General features: G+C 36.9%; 1 protein-coding gene across 3 annotated transcripts in view; it reads right to left on the bottom strand.

The window, feature by feature from the left end:
* LOC117169150 overlaps positions 1 to 18,144 on the bottom strand; it is a 94,499-nt gene that overhangs the window by 48,594 nt on the left and 27,761 nt on the right. For all 3 annotated transcript variants that reach the window (XM_033355363.1, XM_033355361.1, XM_033355364.1), the window contains exon 2: positions 1,072 to 1,192. In XM_033355363.1, coding sequence (XP_033211254.1) covers positions 1,072 to 1,192 — 121 coding nt within the window. The remainder of the gene's footprint in view (positions 1 to 1,071; positions 1,193 to 18,144) is intronic.

Genomic DNA, 18,144 nt, shown 5'->3' with positions numbered 1-18,144 from the left:
AAAGATTTGTCATACGGACAACCGCAGGTTTCCCTGCTTAGCGAATAAATAATAAATAAATAAATAATAATAAAATATAATGAATAAATCCAAAAATATTTGAAAGTTAATACATTTTTTAAATCCATATGTTGAAAATAAAACCCATGTAAATTACTCATTAAAAATTGAATTATTTTTCATTTGAAGTGCTTAAATTGTACAAACTCACATTAGATTAATAGCAGCCTTGTTTTCTACTCATATTATTAATTTGCCATGCCAGTGGTTTAGCCAGTAACAAAAATGTGTGTGTAATACAAAACTCGAGTTATAAAAATCAGGAATTTTCGATGCGATCATTTTCGCAAGGATTATATTTATAATGAAGTCGCATTTTCTGATTTCACTGATGTGAGGTATAATTATAAATTTGACCTGTTTTTGAAGTAGTGTCGCATTTTGTTTTATATAATCGTAAAGCTTCGGTTACAGCGCTTAGCGCAGTGCGACACAGAAAAGGGCGATGAGTCCGTTACTTTAATTAAGTATAATTTACATTCAAAACATTTAGAAATGTTACACGCCCATAAACGATCTATGTTAGCTTTTTAAAAGAAAATTTCTATAGAAGCAATGCAGCATAAAAGATTTATTATTTTCCTTTGGCACTATTTATATAGAGGAATTTAAGATTTTGCAATTATAATTTCTGGAAATGAAATTATTTATATATTCATATAGCTTCATACTTTCGAAACTAAAATTGTAATCATTTGAATCTAGAGATTTTCCCAAAGACCAAAAAATTTTCCATGAAAAAAATAAAATGAAAAATTATTTCAAAAACGAAGATTTCATTGTTGTGAAATGGTTCACAACAGCTGTTGAACATAGACGTATTTTTCGAATTTACTATTAAAATTAAAACTGTTTAGTATCAAGTTTCAGTATTAATACGTTAAGTAGATATAAAAATATGTACTCCATATTAATAATTTTTGGTTTGAAATAAATTGTTCTTAATTAAATGGTCGTCTTCAGGAGTCTATTAGTAACAATTAAGCACAGTGATAATTTTAGAAGGCTTACCTGTGGGTGGACGATCTTTGGGAAAGCATACCCTGAAGAGACCCTGAGTTCTCGTGTAGTAAAAATACTTTGTCATTGGCCCAATCACATTGCTTTGTTCAGGATGTTTGTGAACATATTGCTGTAACAAAAAAGAATTATTCATCAATAAAACGTCATTTGTACCCATCGACTGTGCTAACTTATACTGGATAAATAAGTATTCGAATTTTAATATTTTTTTAAGGAAATTAAGATTTCACCGCCTTAATTTTTAGAAGCGTTAAATCGAATAGAAAGAACATAAATAATAATAATAATAATTTCCAACAAAATTCTGTTTTGCCAGCATCAGACTCAGACGATCGCAAGTCAGATGCAAAAGGCTGTTCTTCAGGGATCACTGCATCTGGTTCAACAACACTGTTCCTCCTAACATTATAAAAATGTTGGACCAGTGTTTTACGAACTATCATGCGTAAATTTTCCGTTCTTGCTTACCTTCTAGCATAGAAGGAGCAGAAGTGGATGACGTATACGTTCCAGTTGCGTCGGGATTGGTTGCTTCAGGGAACCATGATCGTAGCTTCTGGAGCTTACAACCATAGTATTAAATTATTTGAATTAATTTATAACATTTTAATCTCATCAGTCACTTGACTTAGCCCGTGGCTATGATGTATAACCGGGTTTACACGAGTAAAAGTTTAATAAAAACACTGGAACAATGAAACGCTAGCGGCCGCTCGTCATTGTATACCTACAACATCATCGAAGGAGGTTTCAAACATCGTATTGGATTGACTATTATAACATCCTAATCTCATCAGTCACTTGACCTAGTCTGTGGCTATGATGTATAACCGGGTTCACCCGAGTAAAAGTTTTGAATAAAAAACACAATAATAGGCGTAGGAAAGTGGCGATCCCATCGTCCAAGAGCTCCGGCCCTTGTAGTCAGCCACGTTGCATTAGGCTAACTCCTCAAGGTAACGAATTATGCGGTTACGTCATCAGTATCGCTCAGTTCCGCCCTCAATAGGCCTCTCTCGGATGGAGGCCATGGTTCAGTTGGGAGTGACAATAGGACCGAACCGAGGGTACGACTAGGCAATGGCCCCATGAAAACGCGAGAACATCGATTTAAATGGTCGGACAAACTCAGGAGGGACATCCTTACTTGTTGGCAACAAAGCTCACCGGCGGAAAGAGGATACATGAGAAGGCTACATGAACGTTGGGTTAATATGCACCCGGAATATTCTCATAAAACGACCCAGTATTTAAGAGATCAGGTATCCTTTTTACGCAAAGGGGGATATGAAGCTCTTTATCAAGAAGAGCAAAAGCCTCCAGAGAACATACCACTTGTTCCAGCAAGACCACCCAATGCAGATAGCCGATAATGCCAACATGAGAAATAGGAGATCAAAAACCCACCAAAAAGTTTTTCTCAGGATGGACAAATTAGCTGAATCTAATACTGCTCTCCCGGATTTGCTCCCTGAAGATGTTGATCTCTGGAATCTGAACTATATAGTTTACGAAAAGGCGGTCTCCCTGCGTTGCGAAAATAGAAGTAATGATACTTCAGTACGCCTGAGCAAGACTCGCGAGCGTATTGCAGAGCTTCAGTTTAAAATGGAAACGGTTAGACGGCATGCATCAAATGTTCAGTGCGTGATTAGCTACATAACTTCTAATAAGAAGTTCACTTCAAAAGTAAGGGCACTTGCTCGAAAATTACGGAAAGCAACTCACACGCTGAACAAGTGTAAACTGCTGACCATCGAACAGCACAGGACGCAAAAAATAAGAGCTCTTTCAACAGCCAAAGAGCGCCTTGTAAGGCGAGTTAGGTGGATTCAGGAAAATTGCATATTTTCTACTCAATCTTCTCCTCTTTTCAACAACACGTCATGTGCCTTTAAAAATTCGCTTAGTCGAGAAGAGATTCAAGTCTTCTGTGAACATTTATATAAAGATACTCATAAGCTAGATAAAGACGCTCAGATATCTCACTGTTTCGTAACTTTTGCCAGAGGCAACTGTTGCAACGTCCAGAAGAGGAGTGTCAAATAATGACTGCTGATGATGTGAAGAAAGTTATCGCTAGAATTAAGAACTTTTTAGCGACAGGGCCAGATAAAATTAACAACTTTTGGTGGAAGAAGTTCACTTCTACGCACTAACATCTAGCTCGTATATTTACCACTTTCTTAAATGGAGAACAACCCATCCCGCAGTGGTTAGTTGAAGGACTCACGGTACGAATCCTTAAGACCGGAGAGTTGTCAAGTCAAAAGAACTAATGGTCCATCGATCCGGTATGGAGTGCAATGGTTAAACAAAACGGATGCAAGAGAGGACTAATTTGTTGTAGAGGGAACCTGTTAATAGGCAGGTGTATTACCCAGGATTCCATTAGGTATCGACGCAACATGTCCATTGCTTGAATTGACTACCGAAAGGCATTCGATAAAACGAACCATGAGCTACTTATTAAGCTCCTTGAGGGCCTGGAGGTTGATCCAAAAGTACTGAGATGCATGAAAGACCTTATGCTCTTGTGGCTAACAAGATTTGTCATAACATCCGACGAAAGAGAAGTGACTGCAAGTAATGTCACACATAAGAGGGAGTTCTTCCAAGGATACTCTTTAAGTTTGATAATTTTCTGCATCTCCCTCTTGCCTCCATCTATTGTGCTCCACGGCAAAAGCTCTGGATACCTACTCGTATGTGGCCCGTCGAACAGAAGAGAATTTAAGGTCAACCGCCTTTTATACATGGATGACCTTTAACTCTTTGCTTTTTCAAAAGAGAACCATGTAATCCTTGTGGCTGCAGTAAATGGGTAATCTAAAGCCATTGGCATGAGCTTTGGACTGGAAAAGTGTACATGCGTCCATCTACACCAAGGCAGACTAGAAAATACATCAACTTGTGACGATCAGTGTCATGTCGGCTTCCGAATTATCTGGGAAGAATAAGATCTAGGCGACCAATATTTTGGCCGTTCCTATACTGCTTCACACGTTTGGTGCAGTAAAATATAATGTCGATGAGTTGGAGCAACTTGACCGAAACACACACACATCAAAGAGCGGTTCTAGCTACAGCCTGCTCAGTTCTAAAAAGCACAGATTCTCTAATGCTACTCGTATACCAACATGAAGTCAACGTTGTGGCGTTTCTCTACCGAGCCGCAGATAAGGCAGCAGAGAAGCTTGGTCTTCCATTTTATTCTAGCGACCATACACATAGTCTAAGATCATTAACACCTTTGGTGCTTAAAAGTTGTGTACAGGAAGCATAACATTCGCTTCTACTAAAGGAACATGCTGACAAGTACATTCATTGCAAATTCTACGGCATTATACGTAGAGAAGAGCTATTGATGGGTCTATGCAACATGTTTCTCAAATTTTCTGGATTAAGATCAGAGACGGAGGGATTTCTTTTTGCTTGTCAAGATGGCGTTATAGACACCTTAGTTTACCGTGAGCGCATAATGAATGTACCTGTAGCCGATACCAACTGCCGAGTGTACAAGGAAGAGTCAGAAACGATTAGACATGTTCTCATTGGATGCGCAAAGTATGCACGTTTCGGGTATATAGAGAGAAACAATGTGGCTCTAAAGGTGTTATATTACCATCTGCGGCATTTTTATCGTGTTTATCTAATACTCGTCTTGCCACTCATCGTATCAGTGCTACAAAGCCTGATATTGTCCTGCAAGATCTAAAGAATAAGATAATTTACGTGATTAAATTCTCGGCATCAGCCGATGGTAATATCACGGCAAAGGAGGAAGAAAAACGGACGAAATATCAGGCTCTTCTTTTTGAGCTGAGCAGACTGTACTAAGGCTACAAAGTCCATCTTGTGGTTCTCATAATTGGCTGCCTTGGAGGTATGAAAGCTTCATTTCTTAGCCATTTTAACAAAATGCAGGCTTGCTAGCATCAGGCTCAGACGATCACAAGTCAGATGCAAAAGGCTGTTCTTCTGGGATCACTTCATCTGGTCCGACAATACTTTTCCTCCTAAGATTGTACAAAGGTTGGTAACTATAAAAAAGTATCCAGAGGTGAAACCTTCACCTCCAACTCTGCCGTCTGCCACGTAATGTCATCCCCGGCTGGAGGCCGCACTTTAAGGAACAGTGCTTGACGAATTCTATTGCGTAAATTTCCCGTTCTTGCTTACCTTCTAGGATAGAAGGAGCTGCGCCAGTTGCGTCGGGATTGGTTGCTTTAAGGAAGCATGATCGTAGCTTCTGGAGCCTACAACTTCTCTCATAATAATAAGATGGTAGCTTTAAGAAAGCACCCAGTGGTGACTGTTGTCACCTCCAGCACTTGCGGCCGCTCGTAATTGTATACTTACATCATCGCAGGAGGTTTCAAGCATCGTATTAAATTAATTTATAACATTCTAATCTCATCAGCCGCTTCACTTAGTCCGTGGTTATGATGTATAAAAGGGTTCACCCGAGTAAAAGTTTAATAAAATAATAATAATAATAATAATAATCCTGCTTGCCCACTTAACCGAAATTTGCACTTAACCAATAAAACCAAGCTGCATAAGTATAGTGAGTTAAGGCAGTTCAGGCGCGCGAATTTTTTGCAAACGTTTAAACTCAGGCCGATCTAAAACGACACAGTATTTCTTCTAACCTTTCGTCCAAAATTTTGATTAGGTCTGTACACTTTCGTTCTAGACACAAAAAAAACCTATAATGTACGTACACATCGCATACTAGTTAAGCAATGAGCGTGACAACACCGCATACAGTTAAGTGGCTATGGCTAGCTACTCATGCACGTAGATTTGACAAGCGCCTTCATCAGTAAGGCAAACAGTGTTGCCAAATTGTCAGTACTTGCTTGCGCTATATTTCTCACGTGAATAAAAATATTATTCTTTGGACAGTTATATCTCTGATACAAAACTCAAGAAAAAATGGAAAATTTTGTAAAATTTTTGTTTGACCTTTTCCTATAAATCTATAGTTTCTAACATGAATGGTAAGAACTGTTTAGATGCTACAATTAAAAGTATACAAATTTAACTCGTTTTTATATGGCAACCATTTAAAATGTACTATTTTTAGTGGATAATATCTAACTTCACAGGCTCAACATTGTATTAAAAACTGCATGGTCGTTGCGTACTAATCTCCAGTATGTATTGCGAACATTTAAGAAAATTCCCAAGAAAAGAGAACTTTTGCGTGAACTACTTTAAGGAAAGAAGTAAATACCATATGAATGAATGAGAAGCATGCATCTATTCATCTTACTGCGATTTCGGCTACAGGCAATGTGCATGCAAGATTAACTGAACATATTAAATATTTAGTAGTCAGTAGGATATTGCCAGCAGCTCAGAAGGTGGTTTTATTTAACACCTATGGCATTGTAAGAAACTTTCTCGACCATCAGGAAGTAAGCGACTGAAAACCTGTGGAGTGGCAGAAAGTAACTCTAAGAAAGCATCCAGAGGTGAAATTGTCGCCTTTAAATACACATACAAGTAGTTTGGACTCACACATACACTTATATTAAAATAAAAAAAAATGCGTCGTGAACCACGCCTGACTAAACGCGTTCTGGTAGCGTGTATAACAAGCGATGCGAAGAAATGATGGGAGAAAGGAAAATATATTAGAAGAGAATGAGATATTGCGTCGAGTAAAAGAAAGGATTGGAAGATAACTGGTGGATCGAATTGATTTTGTGTATCGAAGCTTTCTAGCGCGAAGATCACGTTGCTGATTTACCACATACATTATTAACTTTGTTTCATATCTCAAGTTCCTTAAGTTTTTCACGTCTAGAAACTTGAACAAGTATCTCGCACTAGAATAGCGCACTTAACGACCTCTGAAACTCAGCTTTTTCGTTCAGCCAGAGGAAATTTCCTTACGGCTACAAAATCGAAGAACAAAAGATGTATAAAAACTTGTTCATCAAGGAAGTCGTAAAGCCAACAGGAGTTCTCTCAGCGAAATTTGTGCGACTCTGTGATTTCGATGCAGAGTAGGTGAATTATCGATTATCTAGGACAGCTATAGGACAGTATTGCAGTTTTTAGTAGCTTTAGGCTAAAGAAGTTTTCCCGCGCGGAAAAAATTTAATCGCTGAACCAGCGCGGGATATTTATCCTGTCAAGAACGGTTGAAAAGGAACTGACGATATTGTCAAAATATTAAAAATAGCCAATTCACACCAATAATTGCGCTATTTCGAGTTGTGAAATTCAGACAAATTTCTTTAAATTATTATTTTGTTTTAACGGAACCATCAGAATGATATTTACCGGCTGAGTTTCTCATATATTTCAGACAACTCAGACAGTAAACGTAGTTCCATAAAAAAAAAAATTATATCAAAGTGTATATTTGAAGTATGAAGATTGTAAAGGCCCGATGGAACTAAAAATAAGTTAAATGAATAGCGTCACATGTTCCGAAATTTGTATATTTTTTTAAAAACTTGAACATATTGATATTTAAAATCTACACCACTATCTAGGTCGATAAAAATGCAAGTTATTATATTAGTTTTAATATTCACGTTATTCGTTATTGTCTTCAAGAAGAACGTAACTTAAATTTTAATGTTTTTGAGTTATCATGTTTACGTAATTTAGCCATGTTAATTTTCATCCGAACTTTATTACATATTGTATGGAAAAATCAATGTATATGTTAGAGTTCAAATTAGCGTTCCATCAAGATTCAAACCAACTTCATGTTTTATCTTAAAAACAAGGTTCTATCGTGTTTTGACTTTGTCTTGTCTGTCACTAGTCCTGTTATGACAACTTATTATTTATGAATAATAAACGTTTGGTTTATAAAATACTCTGCTTATTCAATTAGGCTTACAATATTAGAACTATATTTCTATAAGGTTATGAGCTCAGGTGGCTTTTGTCGTATATAAACCAAAAACGAAAATAAAAAAGTTCGTGTATTATATTTTTCGGAATTAAGTGGAACTTTACACTTGACAATAAGAAGAAAAATATGAAATCATCTACGAACTCTGCACGTTTGGAAACGTTGACGAAACAAAATTATGGTACATGGAAAATGAAAGCTCAAGCCGTATAAACCAGAAATGGAACGTGGGGGTACGTGAACGGGAAGAAAACAAAACCGGAAGATACGGAAGCAAATGTGGCTGCAGTGGAAACATGAATCGACAACGACGAAAAGGCAAAGGCAGATTTGATACTATCTATCAGCTCAAAGGAACGTAAAAACATAAAAGGTTGCGAAACTTTGAGGGATATTTGGTTAAAACTGGAAACGATCTACAAATCAAGGACACCAGCGAGAAAAGTCTATCTGTGAAAACGCTTGACATCGTACAAGATGGATGCAACTGGTGATATTTCCGAGCAAATGAGTGAATTTTTTGGAATTATCGACGAATTCTCGGAATTAGATTTTCAGTTTGGAAATTAACAGCAATCAATCAATCTTCTACTCAGTCTTTCTAAAAGCTACGATAACCTTCGATGTGTCATCGTTGCCTAGATTCAGTTATTAGATCCAAAAACTCTAAAGCAGAAAGTCCTTGATAAAATTGACACAAGGAAACAAAAAGCCAAGGAAAGTGATCCAAGTGCTATGTTAGCACGGGGAAAATATAGAAAGAAATTTAATAATAAGATAACAGAAAATAAAATAAGGTATGATTCTGAAAAAAAATGAGTTTCAGTCTCATCGATGCACGAACTGATCACAAGGCCGCTGATTGTCCAGAAAAGAAAGAAAAGGCCTCCGTTGCTGAGGATGAAGCTTTTCTAGTATCAGCAGAAAAATCTATTACCCTTGGTGCAGGAAACGGCTCACAGAAGGAAAAATGGTGTCTTGATAGTGGATGCACTTCGCATCTATGTAAGGATGAAAATATTTTCACAAATTTCGAAAATACTCCACATAAAAAACTACACCTCGCTAGTGATGCATCTACTGACGTGAGAGCGAAAGGTACCGTTAGAATAGTGGTTCCAGACGGAAAAACAGGAAAAGGTATACGTTTGGATAATACACTATTTGTACCTGATCTTCGGACAAACTGTCGCCGACAGGATGGGAGATTTGTACTATATAAGAGAAAGAAATTAAGAAGGACCATGCATGGCATCAAATGATTTTTGGAAAACGCAAGCAATGCTTTGGCACGAACGATTAGGTCATTTGAATAAACAAGATCTTTTTCAAATGAAGAAAAACGAAGTCGCAACTGGAATGACATGGACAAATGAATCATCTATTCCACCATGCGAAATTTGCCTGCAGGGCAAGATTACTTCTCTTCTTTTTCCAAAACATTCAAATAAATGTACAAAAATCCTAGAAATTTTGCATTCGGATCTATGTGGTCCAATGCGAACAGAATCAAAGGAAAAAGCTAAATATTTTATCACTTTTATTGACGACAGTTCACGGTGGTGTGAAATTAGATTTTTACGTAAGAAAAGCGATGTCCTTCAAGCTTTTAAAGAATATAAAAGTTTTTCAGAAAGGCAAAAAGGTGTTCAAATTAAAACTTTTCAAACTGACAATGGAAACTACATCAGGAACCGATGTCCTACAAAAGCACTTGACCGCAGAACCCCATTCGAAAAATGGACAGGAAATCCCCCAGACCTAAAACACTTACGAATTTTTTGGAGAAAAGGCAGTAGTCATTGACAACGATATCTCGAGAGGAAAAATGGAACCTCTTGGTAAGAAATGCATTTTTCTGGGTTATAGTGAAGATTCCAAAGGTTACCGAGTTTGGTTGCCAACCGACCAAAAAGTAGTCACTGCGAGAGATATTAGGTTTATGAATGAAATTGAAAATCAAGGAAGTTTTGAAGATTTCATCCCACAAATGAATTTCCCTAATAAACCAATAGCAGCTAATTCTTCGAAAAAACAACCTATACCTCAAGAAATTGAAATCGGACCGAATATCAGGGAAAACCAAGAACCAGAACAAGAAATTCCTTACATGGAAGAAAATGAAGATTTTCCTGAAGAAGAGAGACCTATCTTTCCTGAAGATTTACTCGAAGAAAACATATAGAAGAAAGACATAATCGACTAGAAGAAGAGGGACTCCTTGAAGCGGAAGGAAATCTAAGAAGAGGTCCAGGAAGACCAAAAATCCTTAGGACTGGAAACAAAGGACGTCCTAAGAAGCACTACTCTATGATACAACCTCAAGAAGAAATGCCAACATTGGACAGCGGCGAAACGAGTTCTTCGTTATCTTAAAGGAACTATTGACATGTAAGTAACCTACAAGAAAAATGCAAAGGACATTATAGGATATGCAGATGCTGACGGGTAGCTGCATCGTGGACAGACGTTCATATACTGGATTCACTTTTATTTTAAGTGGTACTGCAGTAACTTGGGAAGCTAGGAAACAACGTACCGTTGCACTATCCTCAACTATCCTCAACCTGGCTTTGACCGAGGCTACCAAAGAGGCCTGTTATCCATGTGAATTCCTTCTGAAACTTGGTTTCAGGGAATTTTATAATATTCTACTGAATGATGACAACATTGGAGCTCAATTCTTGGCTAAAAATAGAATGTTTCATCCTAAAACTAAGAATATAGATATTAGATATCATTATATACGAAATATCTTAAGTAAGGGTTACATCAAGGTGAAACACTTATCTTCTAAAGAAATGATTGCGGATATATTTACGACAGGACTACCACGAATTAAACATTGGAAGTTTTTACATTTACTAGGCATGAAATCATTGAAAGATAAAAGGCTCGCTGTATTTGAGGGGGAGTATTAGAGTTCAAATTAGCGTTCCATCAAGATTCAGTCCAACTTCATGTTGTATTTTAAAAACAAGGTTCTATCGTGTTTTGTCTTTGTCTTGTTTATCACTAGTCCTGTTATGTCAACTTATTATTTATGAATAATACACGTTTGGTTTATAAAATACTCTGCTTATTCAATTAAGCTTATAATATTAGAACTATATTTCAATCAGTATACTGTATAGGATACATATAGAGCGGCAAGATTGACCGGTTAACATTCATTGTTCTATAAAAAAATAATGAGGCGTGGAATTCATACATTTTTTATGTTGTTGCCTCAGATTATAATATATCATATTTGCATACGCATTATTAATCTTAATAAAACAAACACTTGATAATTTAATTACTTCTAACAAGCTTTATTTCGTCGATCTTGCCCAGCATTTGAGGCTGATCCTCCCGAAAAATTGGGAAAATTAGAAAAGGAGATGGAAAAATTCGGAAAATCCCGAACGACTAGCTAAGCTAATGAAAAATATTAACTTCGTTAATTTGCATAATAGAACTTGAAGGTTTTATCTTCAAGTAGATCACATTATTTCGCTTACCACGTTCATTTTCAAGATTTGAGATGATAATATTAGTTTTCGAATGAAATAGATTATTTGATAATAACAAAAATGAAAATGATTATTAAATAGCAAGGTTATTTGCAAAGCCGCTTTTGCCCCGTCGTTCGGTGCTCCCTGGCTTTTCCTTAATAGCATTTTGATTTTCGAAGATTTTTAATCATTGAAAATTATAAAGAAATTCCCATGATACCCTAAACTTTGATATAATAATTTGATAATTGGATCGCTACATAAAGTTGAACTATAATTTCAAGAAAATAATCATTTCATTCAAGGAAGATGATTTCTATAATGATTGAGTTCTCCTAATTTATCAGAATATGTCCCGTAATAAATCAGTTGTTCTATAGTGGCGTATCTTGAATGCCCATTGAACAGCCTTGGTTTCCATATATATACAATGATTCAACGGCCATATTAAGTGTGGACTGAGTACTCACAGTTTAGTGTTAAGAATCGTATCTTATAAACAATCGCAGTATATGAAACCGATGAACAATAATTGCAGATACAGAAAATCGATGAAATTACAGAACTCCCCTGTCCGAGTTTGTCCTCGATTACTCGGGCCGATGATCGTTGACGTGACGTAATAACGTTGAGTGATTTAAACGAAAGCAGATATAATATTATATAAAAAGTTTTATTATGTAAAATGAATGACAAAGTTCTATCAAATTACTCAAATGTGTAAAAATAATTTTTTATTAAATTTCAAATGTTTTCGATAAAAATTACACTAAATATAATAATTATTAATTAGATGAGGAAATCTGATAATGTCAAGTGAAATTTTTGCACCTATTTATTGTGTTCAGATTACTTTCAAGTGATAACGGAAAAAACTGATCATTGACAGTGGATCTTATTTAAAATAAGGTAACATGCTTCTTTATATGTAAAATAACTAAAAGTATTTTAATAAAGCACTTTAATTGAAAAGAATTCGAAAGTATCTGATAATATAAAAATCGGAAGTATTCGAGTGGATATTCACTCAAGAACTCACACTCAAAAATGGCAGTTTGTCCCTCTTGGTTTTCAACTATTTTTATATATACCAGCCGATTGCTCAAAGAATAGCCCTTTGGGTAAGTATGTGATTTCATTTATAGTATGAATTCAGTGAGATTCAATAAAAACTCACTAAAATTTCATTCATTTTCACTGTTTCCCTTGGTAAAGATACTAGTGAAATTTGTAATACCCGTCACTGGCACATCAGTAATATTTTTTATTGAGAAATAAGAGAATTCATGGACTGATAGAAATATTGAAAGCTGAGTCACTGATTCACAGTAAAATACCACTAATTTAAAATTAGGGTATTAAAACTTAAAATCATTAAAATCTGACACGATCGGAACCTTTTACTTGGACCCGAGTTTAAAGGGTTCCTTAAGGGTCTGGGTCCATCTTGGACCCTTTAATTTCTTAAGGGTTTGGGTCGGGATCCGGACCTTTTAAATCTTTAAGGGTTCTGGTCCGAACCCGGACCCTTTAATTTATTAAGGGTACGGGTCCGAACCTGGACCTTTTGAATCTAAAGGGTCCGGGTCCGGACTCGTACCCTTTAATGTCATAGGGGTACGTATCCGAACACGAACCTTTTAAATTTTATAAGGTCCGGGCTCAGGCCCATACCCTTTAAGATCTTAAGGGTACGGGTCCGGACCCGAATTAGATTTTCAAAATTTGAGTCAAACTTGAGCATTGTTTATTTTTGATCCCAAATTTGTCTTTCTCTTTATTCTCTCTCATTTGGTCGTCCACCAATTTGTAAATTTTTAAAATATAATGCTAGGAACCCTTTAGGTTGGACCCAGCATTAAATGGTTCCTTAAGGGCCCGGGTCCGAACCCGTAGCCTTTCATTTCTTGAGGGTAAAGGTCCGCACCCGCAACTTATAAATTCTTAAGGGTACGGGTCCGCACCTCTACCCTTTAAATTTGTAAGGGTTCGGTTCCGCACCTGAAACTTTTAAATTCTTAAGCGTCCGGGTACGAACCCGTACCGTTTAATTTCTCAAGGGTGCGAGTCCGGACCCGAACCTTTTCAATTCTTAAGGGTCCGGACCGGACCCGTACCCTTCAATTTCTTAAGGATCCGGGTCCGGACCCGAACCTTTTCAATTAATAAGGGTCGGGGCCTGGACCCGTACCCTTTAAGTTCTTACGGGTTCGGGTCTGGACCGGACACTTGCTGGACCATTCAGCTCTCTGGACCCTTTAAGAATTAAGTGCTCTGATCTCTGATTTGAAAGAATATAAATAATCTAACGTTTCTTAAATTGGTGAAATCTATCAAACGGTTCCTGTTTCGCAGATGTCCACACTTGAATCAGTGGACATTCACTGTCAATTTGGTAAATAATTATAAATGCCTCCACATTCAAAAGCTTGTACTTAGATTTGAATCCCTTTGCTGTATAGAATTTCACTCAGGAATCTCTTTTAAATTAATTTTCAGTAAATCAGGTACAGGATATGTATATTACAATATAAATGAGAAACAAATCAGTGAAAACTATTCGATTGTATGCAGTAAATAAAAATATTATTTTTGTCACTGAATTTTAATTAGTGAAAAATGGGTCACTGAAACAAATCAATAAGAATATTTACTGATGTATAAGGCAACCTCATTCATTTATATATCTGAAAGCAGGTACTGAATCACACAAGTCACTCACTTATAACGGATTAGTGAAATTGTGACTGGTTGAAACAGTATTTTGAATTATTAGTGGCGACTTAGTGATTTCCCCATTTTTACTGGGTGAACCAGTAAGTGATTGAACTAACAAATTTTATTGTGAAATAGTGTTTGTGTTAGAAATATTTTGAGCCTGGATGCAATAAACAAGAGATATACATTTTTTTCGCAATATGTTATATGAGCGTGGGTTAACCGTGGGGTAAGCGTGGCTCAAGATTGGGTTCATGTTCACCCACAGCCGTCCTACGGTCGTCCCATGGTTATGAACAATCGGTCAAGCATGGCTAATGGCTTCTCTGCTATGCTTCGCTCATGGACGAACGTGATTTGGTTTAAATTGAACTTTGGCAAAATTGCCGAAGATAAACACAATCTACTCGATTTTCCTCAATTTTCAGAAAGGTTTTGTGGATAAATATTTTCTTGTATTGGACTTTGCGCACTTATTTTAAGAACCCGCGTGAATGAAGTTTGCATGGCTGCAGCATGGCAAGGCACTTGGATATATCTGGCTAAAGCATAGATTGCGGCTCAATGGTAGCATGGCGCAAGCCTTGCTCTTGACCGTCTACTATGCTTAGGACACGCTAAACACAAATGAATATTTTTTAAACATGTAAGTTCCAGAGAAAACTAGCTTGCCTTAAAAATGGAAATCTTAGGGTTGCCAATAGTCTACACGTCTCTAAATGGTAAATAATAATTAAAAATTGTGAGTCGAAGATCCGGGTGTAGCGGGTCGATCACCAAATAGTTTAATACGTATTCTACAAGAACTTTTTGAGAATTTAAATTGTGCTTACTGCAAAAATAACTAACTATGATAAGTCGACGATCCGTGTTCACCGGATTGAGCACCAAGTAGTTTTAAACGTATTCTACGAGAACTTTAAAAAAATTTTAATTGTTCAAACAGCCAAAATAATTAAAAATTGTGAGTCGAAGATTCGCGTGCACCGGGTCGCGCATCAGGTAGTTTAGCACGTATTCTACAAGAACTCGTTAATAATTCAAATTGTGCCAACTGCAAAAATAACTACCAACAGTGAGACGATGATCCGGGGGAACCGGGTGAAGCACCAAGTAGCTGAGTACGTATTCTGCAAAAACTTTTTCAAAATTATAATTGTTTCAACTGCCAAAATAAATAAAATTGCGATTCGACAATCCGGTTGCACCGGATTAAGTACCCGGTACTTTAATACGCATGGTACAAGAACTTTCTGAACATTTAAATTTGGTGAATAACGAAAACAATTCCGAATGGCGAGTCGACGACCCAGGTCCACCGGGTTGTGCACCAGGTACTTTAGCACGTATTGTATGACAACTTTTTAAGAATTTAAATTGTGCCAACTGCAAAAATAACTGCCAACAGTGAGACGACGATCCGGGGGAAACGGGTGAAGCACCAAGTAGCTGAGTACGTATTCTACAAGAGCTTGTTCAAAATTTGAATTGATTCAACTGCCAAAATAACTAAAAATTGCGATTCGACAATCCGGTTGCACCGGATTGAGTACCCGGTACTTTAATACGTATGGTACAAGAACTTTCTAAACATTTAAATTTGATGAATAATGAAAACAATTCCGAATGGTGAATAGACGACCCGGGTGCACCGGTTTGCGCACCAAGTAGTTTGGCACGTATGCTACGAGAAATTTATAAGAATTAAAATTGTGCCAACTGCCAAAAGAACTACCAATGGTGAGTCGACGATCCGGGTGCACCGGATCGTGCACCAGGTAGCTTAGCACGTATTCTACAAGAACTTTTTCAAAATTTAAAATGTTCCAACAACCAAAATAACTTCCAATAGTAAGCCGACGTTCCGTATGAACCTGAAAGCGCAACAGGTAGCTTAGCACGTATTCTACAAAAAGTGTTTCAAAATTTAAATTTGTCCCACAAGCAAAATGACGTCCAATAGTAAGCCCGTGATCCGTGTGGATTGAATCGCACAACAGATAGCTTAGCACGTATTCTACAAGAATCTTTTCCAAATTTAAATTGTCACAACAGTCAGAATGACTACCAGATGGTATAAATATCATAAGTAAACACCAAATAACTACGTTGATGAAATTTGAACGCCCTGATGCACAATCCGATGCACCCGGGTTGTTGACTGTTGTTGTTGTTCTCATAGAAAACGTGCTAAAGTAACTGATGTGCGATCCTTTACACCCGAATCATCGACTTAATATTTGGAATTGTTTTGGTTATTGATAAAATTTCAATTTCAATCAGGTTCCCGTAAATGACGTTTTAAATGACCTGGTGCACAATCCGGCGCACCGGGTGGTCGACTCACGATATGTATTCATTTTAAGAGATGGCAAAATTTAAATTCTTTGCTAATTCTCTTATAATACGTCCTAAAATCCCTGATGCACGACCCGGTTCAGCAGGATCATCGGCTCGCCATTGGTATTCATTTTGGCAGTTGGCACAATTTAAATTCTTAAAAAGTTCTCGTAGAATATGTGCTAAACTACCTGGGGAGCGACCCGGTGCACCCGGGCCGTCGACTCACCATTTGGAATTGTTTTCTTTATTCACAAAATTTAAATTTTCTAAAAGTTCTCGAAGAATACGTTTTAAAATACCTGGTGCTCGATCCGGTGCACCCAGATCTTCGATGCACTATTTTTAGTTAGTTTGGCTATTGCAACAATTTAAATTTTGAAAAAATTCTCGTAGAATACGTGCTAAATTACCTGGTGCGCGATCCGTTGCACGCGGGTAATGAATTTAACATTTAGAGACGTGTAGACAATTGGCAAACATGAGATTTCCGTTTTTAACGCAGGCTAATTTTCTCAGACACTTACAGATTCTTAAGAATATTCATTTGTGTTTAGCGTGTCCTAAGCATGAGAGACGGACAAGAGCAAGCCGTGCGCCACGCTAGTATTCAGCCATGACCCATGCTTGAGCCAGATATTTCTAAGTGTCTTGCCATGCTTGATCCATGCAAACTTCTTTCACGCGGGCTCTAAACAGAATTTCGCAAAGTCCAATAAAATAAAATATTTACCCACCAATACTTTCTAAAAAGTGAGGCAAATGTAGTAGATTGTGTCCATCTTCGAAAATTTTGCCACAGTTTAATTCCAACCAAATCATGTTCGACCGTGGGAGAAGCATGGCAGAGGGGCCATTAGCCATGCTAGACACAATGTTATAACTATAAAATATATATATATATATATATATATATACATATATATAAGTTATAATTATATTATGTTACGAAATATGATGACGCTCGGTTCCTAACATAATCCTAAATTCTAAAGTCAAAAAGAGAAAAATCACTATTATCACTACAACCTTCTATCGAAATGTAACTCTATAAACAGTAAATATTTTCAATTAAAAAAATAGTTGTAGCATTTCCTGGAAAGATACCTGAGGTTAAGTCACACATAATAAAACTTTATTTGATTCTAAACTGCTTTAAAAATTTCACAAATCAAAACGAAAAAACGCTTCTCTTTATATGGCCATTGATGGCATAATTTGATATGGAAAACAGGGGCTTCAGGCATCTGGGCTTGTGTGGTCGCATATTTGGTACGAGCCACCAAATTCTCTGGTACAAGTAACAAATGAGATTTTACGAAAATTGTTTTTTGAGTCCAATAAATTGTTTTGTTACGCCAACCATTTTTTGAGTAATTACTACCAAATTTTTATAAAGTGAACAAAGAATGCTCAACAAAATGATTTCCTTAAGGGAGAGTAAGGCTAAGCTGACTCCGAGGGGCTGGTCACTCAGAAATCAGGAAGCCAGACTAACAATGACTGCCACCGACAGAGTTACAGTCTGTCAAGTTTAAGCGTGGGTGGCTTTACTCGCAGTCGGTAAGGTGTATCGACATGATTTTGGTGTCAAAATATTAAGAAGAGCTCCCTCTTTCA

Source organism: Belonocnema kinseyi, chromosome 3 (genome assembly GCF_010883055.1).
Source record: "Belonocnema kinseyi isolate 2016_QV_RU_SX_M_011 chromosome 3, B_treatae_v1, whole genome shotgun sequence".
Taxonomy (NCBI): domain Eukaryota; kingdom Metazoa; phylum Arthropoda; class Insecta; order Hymenoptera; family Cynipidae; genus Belonocnema; species Belonocnema kinseyi.
This window is presented reverse-complemented; position numbering and strand designations above follow the sequence as displayed.